General features: G+C 37.5%; 1 protein-coding gene across 3 annotated transcripts in view; it reads left to right on the top strand.

The window, feature by feature from the left end:
• Positions 1-12,320, top strand: part of PTPN21 (protein tyrosine phosphatase non-receptor type 21) — a 47,968-nt gene extending 35,648 nt beyond the window's left edge. For 2 of the 3 annotated variants that reach the window (XM_072863946.1, XM_072863948.1), the window contains 5 exons: positions 2,061-2,282; positions 3,495-3,623; positions 3,941-4,175; positions 4,739-4,899; positions 5,739-12,320. In XM_072863946.1, the coding sequence (XP_072720047.1) occupies positions 2,061-2,282; positions 3,495-3,623; positions 3,941-4,175; positions 4,739-4,899; positions 5,739-5,867 (876 nt within the window). In that variant the 3' untranslated portion in view covers positions 5,868-12,320. The remainder of the gene's footprint in view (positions 1-2,060; positions 2,283-3,494; positions 3,624-3,940; positions 4,176-4,738; positions 4,900-5,738) is intronic. The other variant, XM_072863947.1, reaches the window with a different exon arrangement.
• The last annotated feature ends 257 nt before the right edge of the window (positions 12,321-12,577 follow it).

Raw genomic sequence — 12,577 nt, 5'->3', positions numbered from 1 at the left:
TCCTCAGGTGGATCTCTGAAAATATAGATGGAACTTGTGTGATCTGCAGAAAATTTAAATTCAGTAAAAGATCTCAGATCACTGAGAGGATATCAGGTTCTAGAATTTGAGGATCATTCTTTGAGAAATATAAGACTTCATCTGCTTGTGTCAGGGTAAACAATGTCAGTAAATATACTTCAGCCTGCCTTGTTTATCATTAAATAGGTGCAGGAAAGTGAAATACAGTCAATATCCAGCCTGTGAAGGGCTATGTAGAACAGTGCTGTCATCACACATCTGACCAGGGAGCTACTGATACACCAAGGTCTACGGTGATTATTGTACGTTCTGCGACCAGTGGTCTCTCTAGAATCTGGTTCTGAGCATGGTTGGGCATCCTCAGCTGCAGACTCCTTCTAGCTCAATTTGTTGACAGTCACTGGGCCCGGATTAGAACCTGAAGGAACAGTCCTACTCTCACCAGCTGCAGTTTTAAGGACAAGCCAAGAAAATTAATTGCAAGTCACACAGTAGAAATTCAGTCTTGGAGTATGAAGGCTTAGAGTGAGATCCATAGGAGGGAGATTTGACTGTTCCATTTCAACACAGTTGAAGTACTTTTTGAACTATATATACACTCCTTAAAGATGCTAGGGACCAAAATTAATATTGAGTTATTGAGATACAGTTGTACATTTAGTACCTGTGTTGGTTATCTCCTCTTACTTACAGCCATCATCTCTTCCTGGATTGACCTTTATTGAGTTCAGCCATATTATTATTCAGCTAGCTCTGCCCAAAGTGTTGAGGTAAAAGAAGAATCCATAAAGTCAAGTTATGAAAAAGACATGTCACTATACTTTCTCTTCAGGCAGTCATGTAGAAGCAGAAAAGATACCATGAAGTTGGAGTAATTCCTAAAACAGTTGAGAAGAGGCAATGCAAAGCAGACATGTGACATGAAAGGAAGTCCAGACTGCAGATATTTTAGAATACAACTTTAAAGTTGATTCAATGCCTATTTCATTGCTAAGTTTCATGTTGTTATCAGTTTAAATGAGGAAATTTAGCCTAAAGATAATGAAGGAGTTTGTACAGTTGAGGTATTGATGTGCAAATTGCATACAATTGAGGTTTTACACCTTCCTCTGCAACATTTGGCATTATGGTTATTTGATACAAGGCACTTTCTGACCTGATACCGCAGAGCAGTTGCTGTGAGAGGCTAGGGACATGTGACATAGCTGAAATTTTCTGGCTGAAATCTTACATATTATTCCTCTAATTATTGTTGGCAAAGAGATGCTGAAATTCCAGAAGTGTCTTATGATTTAGAAAGAACTTGGTTTAGAAAGAATAAATTGGGGTGGGGGGGGTTGGAGGGAGGGAGCAGCTTATTAAATAAAACAGATTGAATTGTACTAGTAGAAAAAATCCTGGGTTTATACCTCAGATGCAGCAAGAGGTTCTAAGAAGGCTTTGCTGCTGTATGCAAAGCTGAGTATTTTCAGCCTAAGAAAATGTGGAATACTGGTAGTGAATTATTAGCTTGTTGACTGAGGGAAGTGTTTTGTTTTACATTTTTAGGGTTTTTCTCCATCCAAATGGCAAAGTTGACTTAATTTTGGTTTTGGATTACAAAGTTAAAGGAGACCTTTGCAAATGATGTAATCTAACATGCTATATTGAGCAGGAGGATTAATGAATATTTCTTGTTCAAAGGTATTTGAGGCTGTTTGTAGTACAGCATAGCTATCTGGTTTGGCCAAATATTTCTTTGCCCAGCTGGGTTGTCTTTATAGAAACTATGAAGTAATTTTTCTTTCACCAGTGGTATCCACCGTCTTTGTGACCTAATGAAGTATAACAGCCTTCTTAATTTTCACTTGAACAAAATTCCTGCTGGTTAGGGTTGCTTCTAATTTATTCTGGTATGTTTGTGAAAACATTAGTAGCTGGAAAAGCATTTAAAAAGTATGTAGGAGAGGAAAATACATATATTTTATCCTTCATGAATTCTCTGCTAAAATAGGCTCACCTTAGAACGTGACTTTGGTTATCTGTGTTCTGTCTTTCAGTGTAAAGTTCTGGAACAACGGTTAGAGCAGGGAATGGTGTTTACTGAATATGAGCGCATTCAGAAAAAAAGACTTATAGATGGTGAGTGCTCAATAGCTCGACTTCCTGAAAATGCTGAAAGAAACCGGTTCCAGGACGTCCTTCCTTATGATGATACCAGAGTAGAACTAGTCCCAACCAAAGAAAATAACACTGGTTACATCAATGCATCTCATATCAAGGTGAGAGAAATACTGTTGGAGAAATATTTTCCAGTTCATGTGGTAACTAAAAATGGATTTGGCTATCAATTTTGGTTTGGTCAGATAAGTGCGAATCCTCCATCTCTCTCTCTCCCCTCTTCTGCAGAGGTTTCTTTGGGGAAATGAGGAACCTGTTTTTCCTCACTACCTATAATAATGGAGGGTTAATTATTGGAGAGGTCTTCTGCATTTTGCTTCTATATTGATCTACTGTCTCCTTTCTCTCTCTGTCTCGTCTCTCTGTGGATTGGTGCTAACAGAAGGCATGTCCATTCTTCCCAGAGTTAAGAAGGCAAATAGCTTTATAACAAACTGGGATCCTTTGCAACGATTATGATATTTTTGAAGTGCAGTGACAATCCTTATTATTTCTTCCTCTTCTGTACTCTCAGACTAGATGCACAACAGGCAGTAAGCTAGCTCCCAGTTTAAGCTGTTTTGGACGGTTAGAGGAACAGATGGAGCCAGGGTGAAATCTGCTATTTCATAATCTTCAGTTGCCCCCTTTCCCCAGCCTTAGCTCTTTAAACTCTGTTTAAAAAGCGGTGAAGTTGCAGGGCGACATAAAGAATCTTCAAGGCAGTTCATTCATTGTCAATGCATTTACCTACTTAAAGTGCAACTACAATTGGCTTCTGAAAAGAGTTGAGATCATCAAAGCAGCAGTTGTAGTTGTGTTGCTGTCTTTTTTTAATAAATCTGTTTGTACGCTGACATGGTACCATAGTTTCTATACTTCAACTCATTCACAAATGTTGAGTAACTCTTCTGACCCTTCTCAAACAAGATAATATTTTTTTGAGGAAACATCAGCTAATTCTGACTTTTTAGTGCATATAATAGCACTTACAGCACCAGGGAATGAAAACTTCTCTAAACCCAAATTGGCTAGAATACCGTAATTCACGAAAGAGAAATACAATTTTATTTGCTCACTTTTCCATTATGCTTATGATGTAAAATACATTTATTTAGCTACGTGCCTGTATAATTTTAAACATTGTGTCTCTTCCGCATCTAATGCAACAAGATGCAGCTAAAAAGTGAGAGGCAGATATAACTCACAATGGGCTCCTGCTTCTGCAGTGTTGCTGTCTTTTTTTTCAGTTTGTGCGTCTTCAAATGGCTGACACAAGAATTGGGGAAAGGGAGTTTTCAGTAATTACTAATCTAATGTCTTTCTCTTTACAGATCTCTGTTGGTGGCATAGAGTGGGATTACATTGCTACGCAGGGCCCTTTGCAGAATACATGTCAGGATTTCTGGCAGATGATCTGGGAACAAGGGATTGCCATCATAGCTATGGTGACAGCAGAGGAAGTGAGTATGAACTCAGTCAGGTTTCTCCCAGAAATTCCACAATGATTTTGTTATGATCTGTTAGGGGAAGGGCATCTTTGCTCCAACAAGAAGACCAATGAAAGATACATTTCTAGTGACCCCTTTGCCATTCTGTCTTGCTTTCCTTGGCAGAAAGATGTAAATCTGCAAACTCATAACACTGGAAAGTTGGTTTACTCAGAGAGGAACCGTAACACTGTAGTAGTACTTAACAGAGGAGAGATACAGTTGTTACAGGAGCATTAGTTGTATGAGTGTTCTTATGTTTCTTGTTAAGCAAGTGTTTTACTTTTAAGGAAAGCGGACGAGAAAAAAGCTTCAGATACTGGCCACGTCTTGGTTCAAGACACAACACTGTAACATATGGAAGATTTAAGATTACCACACGATTCCGTACTGACTCAGGCTGCTATGCAACTACGGGTTTGAAGATTAAACATCTTCTCACAGGACAGGAGAGAACAGTTTGGCATCTGCAGTATACTGACTGGCCAGAGCATGGCTGTCCAGAAGATTTAAAGGGATTTCTCTGTAAGTTGTATTTAATAGCTTTGTTTTGGAGTTGGTTTTGGTTTTGTGGGGGGTTTTTTTGTTTGTTTTTTTAATACCTCCTAAAATGGCCACTATATGTGAATTAGCTTTTGATAAGTATGCCAAGCATTCTGCTGTAAAAGGTTTCTTCACACCAGCAAGAGATACTGAATTATATTTTTGGCAGGAATATGTCTGCCACTTTGTTAAAGTGACTGTTTATGTCTAAAGCCAAATATATAATTTACTAAAAGCTCATATAGATTAAAACATTATTGCATCACATACTACACATTTGAGTATGTTCCAGCAGTAGCAAGATGGCCACAAGCCACCTTTGGTGGGGAACAGGGGAACAGAGCAAGGAAAGACTTAGTTAGATGATCTTTATAGATCTGTATTGCTTTGGTTGGGATATGACTTGTGATTTATACAGTGCATCATTTTTCTGTGGGATGTCATTTGTTAAATTACTCCTTTTCTGGTGGTCATACAGCGTAATAGCATGGCTTATGGGGCTTCATCTCCTAAATTTATTATTCTTATCTTGTTGAACTTAACAGCATACTTGGAAGAGATACAGTCGGTGCGGCGTCATACGAACAGCACTGCGGATCCGAAAAACTCTAATCCTCCTGTACTGGTACATTGCAGTGCAGGTGTAGGACGAACAGGAGTGGTCATACTGTCGGAGATCATGATCGCTTGCTTGGAACACAATGAGGTGATGTTCTTTCTCGTGCTTTAAATAATGTTAGGTAGTGGAAGAGTAAATAACCCGCCTAATAAATATTTTATGGGTGTTCATCCAAGTTTTCCCAAGATGTGGCCTTTGGAAGAACCTTTACAACTATGGCTGAAAGAGCTCTTGGCAATTCAACAGAAGTTGATAATCTAGAGTTGCCCACTTACACACTGGGTACTGGGATGCTCTTTTGGATTCTGGTCTCATAAATTGTTGAGTCACTGAGTGGAACAAGGTATGCCCTAGGCTACTAACTATATTTCAGGATTTCACCCTGACTTTACCACTTTTACTTCATGCCGTAGTTTTAATGGATAATATTCAAGAACATGCGTTGTAGTCTCTGTGCTTGTTATTAAATATTTTGCTCCTAAGTGTAGTATTTGCAGTATCAGTCTCAGCAGAGGACAAAGCGGTAGTTTCATAGAATAAAACCTGGTCCTATCAGATTTTAGCTAGAGGTGAACAGCTGTAAAGTGTTTATTAATAATATAATATGCCAGCTGAGACTCAACAAACTGATTGTTTCATTGTGCATCCCTGTCCTAACACTGTGACCGACTTTTGCAGCCATTAGATTTGTGAAGGCCCATACCCCATGAGATAGGCAAGTTTAACATTCTGCATATTTCACAGATGAGGTAGGCATGGTCAGTGGTGTAGTGCAGTCCGTACTGCAGGCATGGACAGTGAATTGTCAGAGCTTAAATTAGAGCAGCCGATTCTGCCCGTAGATCACTCGTACTGCTCTGAACCTCCTGCACAAGCCAGTCTCCTTGCTCACCAGTCACTTGTAATGGTTTGTTCTCTTCCCCCAGATGCTGGACATCCCACGAGTGCTGGACATGTTGAGGCAGCAGAGAATGATGATGGTGCAGACTCTTTCACAGTACACTTTCGTCTATGGAGTTCTCATTCAGTTTCTCAAAAGTTCTAGACTTATATAATCCCTGCAACTTCCTAAGGGACACTGCAAGAGTTTACAGAAAGAAAATTACAGTTGTCCAGGCAGATGTGCTCTCACTGGTGTTTTCTTTGTATGATGAATCACACAGTTACCTTTTAGGGCTGGTATATGACTGTTAAATGCAAGTCAGTGTAACAGTCCCTGCAAAGCAGTATCTTCGCTGGACTAAATTCTTCCCATGGTCAGCTGCAGTCATATTAGGGAATGATTTTACTTGTACTGGTCTGTAGTACTTGCATACGTTCTTTAGAGTGGTGTTACTCTGGGAAAAATAAGTATCTTATGGAATGGAAGTACATGGCACAATTTTACTAACATTATGTTTTAAAACATAATTGTTAACTGTGCAAAAGCTAAAAATCTGTAGATGCACATGGGGTGAGAAACCTGCTCCTTGGGAATGTCAAGGTCTTATGCAGTTTCATTCTGCTTTCAATTTTATATTTAGAACAATACATATATATTTTTTAAAATGAACTTTTGGTTTCCTCTGGTTTACTCAGCAAAATTAGCAGTTCTTAGATATTTTAAGCTGTTGCTTTAAGGGCAGTTATTTTTATATTCAGCATTTTTTAATTAAAAAAAACCCAAACCACCACAACCCAAAACTTTTTAAACAGCATAATATTTTCAGAGGAGAAGACTGACAACATTTGAACTCACTTTTCAAAAATCATGCAGAAAGTACTAGGGGAAGCTATTGGTAGGTAGTCGTAGTGCCATGTAATAGAACTGACAAGTGAAAGATGATGTCAACTGTTGATAACTTCCATGTGAGCAGAGGCATGTTTACCTGCAACAGGGGAAAGCAGGGGAAAAATATTCTACTTATCTACAAGGTTATTGGAAACAAATGGAAGAGAGAAAGTACAATTCAGTATTATTCATATATATTTAGAGGACAGTTTGATTTTACTGGCTGAAATCAAAGTGGATGCAAATGTTTTAAGCACTTTTGTTCTGTTATTTATGTAGTTAAACATAGAAACTATAATCATGCATTGTTTCATATGGTAATATACCATTACTGACTTGTTATTTTAGGAAGAGCCTTTTAAGTTGATGAAGTGAGAGAACCAAAATTGGAGTAAGAAGGTGCATAGTGGCGAAGCGGAAATGATCGTATGAAGCATAATGGAGGAGGTGTGGCAGCTATGATTGCTGGTTTACACAGTGCAAAGATGACCATTAAAAATGTTTATGTTCCCAGTTGAGAGAGCCTTTAAAGCACTGGAAGTTTCTGAAGAATCCTCCAGGTTATTTTGTCAGTACTAGAATATATTTTGCTAATGCTGTGCAGCATTGCAGGGAAGAACATCCACAGAAGCTGTTTGAGAACACCTACAGAATGTAAGAACTCTTAGGGGTAACACTGGAGATGTGGGTATTTTAGTAGCTGTGTAGGTGGCTGAGTCAATGGCTGTGGCATGGACCTGAAGATGAGTTGTACCTTTGGTAGTTTCCATTTTGTCCCATGGGTCTGGTCTAATGACAGTATCCCTAAATAATCCTCTGCCTGCGGTTTTCAAATGGGGACAGTGCGGTTTTTACCTGCCTTTTCAAGTGTTTTGAGATGCTGAGTTGAAAATACCTATTCAAAAGTGAGCTACTAGTTTGCAGATTCAAAAAAACCCTATGGTAGACCAGTCTGCAGGCATGTGTAAGTGTCCATTTCCATTGATACCTGCTTAGCAAAATGAAATGAGACTGAAAGTAATTTTTATCACTGGTGAAATTATGTTATTCTTCTGAGCTGTAACAAGGGTTTGGAAACTATTATGAATAATTAAAACCCCTTCAAAATGGTAATTGTCTCCCAAAACATTAATTAAGAATAATAAATAGGTTGCCTCAATTTCCTCTGTAATAAGCTACTTCCACAAAGAAAAACACATGGTCCAAATGACATTGTGCTAGTATGTCATTCTATACAAAATGTATTACTTTAAAGTACACTGTATTAATCTAGTGCATTTGGCCGGCTTTCAGGCAGTCTGAATTGTTCTACTCTCAGTAAAAGTAAGATTAAATATTTCAGATAGGGGGGAAAAAAATGTTCTTTTTGTAACTATAAGATGCCTAGGAAGTACTAACTGCCAAATGTAAAACTGGAAGTCCAGAGGAAGCCAGTTACTGAACACTGATTCTTTTATATATAAATCTTGCAAACAAACCAATTTGTCATATCTGTGTTAACAGAAGTATTGAAAGAAGCATACTTAGCTATTTGTATCATGCTGTGTTTTAAAAATATTGCTACTTTTTGCCACAGTTCACTTCTATCTTCAGAAATATTTTTGAATGGGAAGGTATGCTCTAAAATGTAGCTCGAACCATTTCCATTTCTAAACTTTGGACTGTGATCTTCATAACCTGATACATGCAGCTTTTAATGAAATTATATACAACCACAACTTCAAGCAACAATTTTTAACTGTTCAGCAGTTACTGGGACAGAACATCAGCTGTGAGGCATTAAAAGTTAAAACAAGCAATTTAATCCAAAATTTATGGGATTATCTGAGGTGGGTGAGGAGATGTGTGTCTTTTGGCTTTCTTTTCTGTTTTGCTGAAAGAAGTTGTCTTCAGTTTTAGAGGCAGTTGCTCTCTAATCTGGTAGTCACAGTCTTGATTTATTTTTTTAAGCATAACACTGCTACCTCCTCCACTTCAGCTTTCAGTTCTGTCCATCAGCAGTCTGTTTTTGCATTAATAGACTTGACTTTATGTGATTTTTTCCTACTGAAAGACAGCAGGATTGCTTTTGTATGTAAGCATATGGCTCCAAGTGAGAATTGAAAATGAGCAGTTTCTCTTCTAAAGATACCAAATGAAAATAAACTTCACAACCTCCTGTAACAAAATTAATTTAAAAACCATTGTTTAGATTTTCAGTTAGCTTTTAAAAGAAGAGTCAGTATTTAGCACTTTGTTCTGAGCCTTGAAAAGGGATGCTTTTTTATGTGTAGTTGCGCTGAGTGCTTCATGAAGTGTTGGACATCGTAAGAACATCCACTGTCCAAATCCAGTCACAGTGTGAGTCGGAGGTGGATTTATTTGTTAAAAGCTTAATATTCCACTATAAGCCTGTCCGTTTTGCCAAATGTACTTCTGTTTTTATGGGGATGAAACCAGATTATTATGCAAGATTTGAGCTGACTTTTTTAGTAAGAAAAGTTGTATGAAGACATTCTTGCAGTAAATGGCAAAGGTGATGCTGATCTTTAGGGATGTCAGAGCTCTCAGGGATAAATAAAGGTGCTATATACTGTCAAGAGACAGATTTGACTGTCTTTTGTGGGCTAGGTGGAAAATGCTTTTTAGGATCAAATTCTATGAAGAGTCAGGAGAAGAACCCACAAATTGTAGTAAGGGCTTCTGCACATTTGATTTCTTTCTTGGTTGCTCTGATGTGAGATTTTTTGGCCAGTGAATCTTTGTAGTCTTGGGCTAGCAGCTCTTTTCTAAGATCATAAGTCAGAGCCCTGTTTGTTGCAAAGATGTCACTGACTTGGCAGGCTTTGCTGTAGGCTGCAAATCACTCCTCGCCCCATTCCGTGAGGGAGAAGCTCCATGGTACACAGGGGAGTTCTGCTTAGCTTTTCTGCAGCCTGCACAGCAGTGCTCTCCTTTTTTCTGCTGTCCCCCATGAAAAGCAGGAAAAGTTTTATGCCTTAGTGTTGCTCTTGTGCTACCTTTTGCAAAAGTGAATGGTAAAAACTACAAGTGCAGGGTGCTATGGTTTATATCGAGAAATACATTTAATTCAAAGCAGATGAGAAAGAAAGGCAAAGTTCCTATAATTTCTGTGGATGAAAAGCTGCTCTAAGTTATCATCAACATTTAGGGAAAAAAGTAAATTAAAGTAATAACAAATAAAAATAAAATAAATGTGTACTAAAATGGAAAAAATTCTTGGCATTTTGAGAAATGTATTTTTGGCTCCTCTTGTAATCCTGTATATCTCTTTTTTCTTTTTTTTTTTTTTTAAGTGGATGACACTTGGAGCCATTTTCTCCAAAAATAGCTGCTTAAATTTAATAAGTAAGACTACCTGAGGCTGCTGCTACATTTTTCTTGTTGGAGCAGCTGTTAAAGTTGAGTGGCTCATAGATTTCAATGGCCTCTGGACCAAACTTGGGAACTGCAGGGTCGTTTATTATACAAGCTAGCTGTGTAATGAGACCTCAGTTTTAATATCAGTAGCGTTACTGAAACCCCGGACTTAAAAATAGTGAACTCATTACTATATTTCAATAGTTAGTTCAAATTGTTAATTTAAAAGAAACAACACTTCAGTTGCTAAGAACTCTGTGCTTTAGAGTTTAGGGTTTTGGTTTTTTTTTTTTTCCCCAATACTGCGAAGTCATGCAAAGCCAGAGTCCAGTCCTGCAAGATGCAAAATTCCTGCAGTTCTTCCTGATATTGCAGGAATTAAAATGGGCTTATTGCCAATGAAAGCTTGAGCCCTTAAAGCATGAATACTCGCATGTCTGCTTTAAGTTTAAAGATGACAAGAATTAACCAAAAGATTGCAGCGGGAATGTGCATACATGAAGCTACAGCATTCAAAAGAAAAGTAGCTGAGAGAGTTCGGAATAAATTCTCTTGTGAAACTACAAAATGTTGGAAGTAGAGAGTGAGGATTTGAGGAATGGCTGAAGGCATTTGGAGGAGGATTTGGAACGTATCCACAGTAGAGCTGCTAGGAGGGTTTGATTCATATGGTATGTTTTTCATGGCATGGTAGGGTAAGTGAATATGTAGTCATAGGTGTTATTTTTACTGGCTTTTTAAAATGTGATTTTTGAAACTCCAAATATTTTTTTCAGAGGCTCTGTTACTTTTACATATCTTCCTTTCCAAATGTATTTAATGCAATCTCTTAGCTCAGTTTCCGTTTACTTATTAAAGGTCAGGTTTTTCAAACCATGGTCTCTGGTTTTACACGCGCAAAATGCAGGGGGAATAGACATACATGCAATTTTGCAGTGATAGTTTCTAATGGATGCAGGTTAGATGAGTTGAAAGTCTAAATACTTTATGAATGCAGCCCGGTGTTTACAGTAGGTGTGAATTACACCAGGTTAAGGCTGGGCTGAAAATCAGGCCCTTGAAATGTGGAATTTAGTATGTGCTTAGAAATTATATTGCAGTGCAGCATTTGCAATACAGTGATATTAAAATAATATAATACTGTGCTAAGGGAAAATATCTTAAACTTCTAACAGCCGTTGCAATCACATCTGTAAAAATAAAAAAATAAAAAAATTCTTAGTGAGATCCTGTTGGGGACCAGCTAACTTGGTGCATTCTGTTGGCATCACGTGTTATTTTAAGGTCTACAGGGGCTGAAAAAAAAAGGATTTGTTAACTTCAGTGAGCATTTCAAAAAAACAGTTGCTAAATGGCCTTTGGTTCTATTCTTTGCTATTTTCCACATGATACTGCGTTCAGTGGTGAATAATAACCTCCAGTGTATTTGTTCTTTAGAAGTCTACCCTTCAGCTTTAATTAGGGAATGAAGATAGAAATCAAATGCAAAGAATAGAGTTTACAACAGATCCAGCCTGTGGCAAGTTAGAGAGCAAGTCTGTAGATACTGTAACTTTATTTTGGTTCAGATATGTGGCAATCAAAACTACCAAATTATTAATTTTATGAGTACAGTTTCAGAAGGTGCCTAACTTTTATAAAGGGAATTTAAATGCTGTTTTTCCATTTGGAAATATTTAGGTAAAATTAGGAGACTTTTAAAATACTTCAAAGACTTTGCAAATGCCATTAATTTTTAGAATGGTAGGAAACTTAACGGGGAAAAACCATGTAAAATCCTCCAGTCTTTCACCTTGCTGATCCTGGATAATTCTGACAGACAAGGTGTATATGCTCTTTACAAAGATACTTTCTTAAATTGCTTTGAAATACCCAACATATCTGTCCTCTTTATGGCTGATCTGGGGGAGTTGGATGGAAATTTTAGAGGCTCGACCTGGCAAATCAGTAAGTATGTACACTCCTGCACATTGCTGAAATCTCTTCATTCAGTTAAAGCAAATGAGTGTTTGAACTCCTTTCAGCAGTTTTGTAGGATTGAGTCCTTAATGTCAGAGGAATGCAGGATCTGGCTACATTTTCTTCCATTTTCATTTGAGCCAGTTTGCAAGGATTTAAATGGGACTTTGTTTAAACAGTAGCAAACATGAAGTATTATTTTCTAGTACTAAGCTAGTGGTTAATGTCTATTTTTGCTGTCTTGCCACCAATATTGTAAAAATGTATAATCAAACCAGCTTTAATTCTTGTAAAACTGAAATTGGTTTGTAAAACAATGTACAAATTGTGTTTCATAGACAGAAAAGCTTGTATTACTGAATGTAATATATGTGAAATGAATATATTATAGTCTATTTTTGCCATGGAAATAAATATTTGAAGCAACTATGAGTTGTTTTATTGTTCCATTATTAAAAGAAAAATCAGAGAACTTAGTTTTCATGTGTAGTCCTAGGTTGGGACTTTACCTTCTGTACACAAAGGTGCTCTCCCTCTTGTAAAGCACTGCAAGTACTGTCCTGCATCTTAGTACGAATATAAAGCTTGTACTGTCTAATGCTAATAGCTGTCATCTTCATGGCAGGAAAGTCTTGTGCCTGCTGCCCTATCATTATTGTTTATAATGATTTGCAT

The sequence above is a fragment of the Ciconia boyciana genome, chromosome 6 (assembly GCF_034638445.1).
Source record: "Ciconia boyciana chromosome 6, ASM3463844v1, whole genome shotgun sequence".
NCBI classification, from domain to species: Eukaryota; Metazoa; Chordata; class Aves; order Ciconiiformes; family Ciconiidae; genus Ciconia; species Ciconia boyciana.
This window is presented reverse-complemented; position numbering and strand designations above follow the sequence as displayed.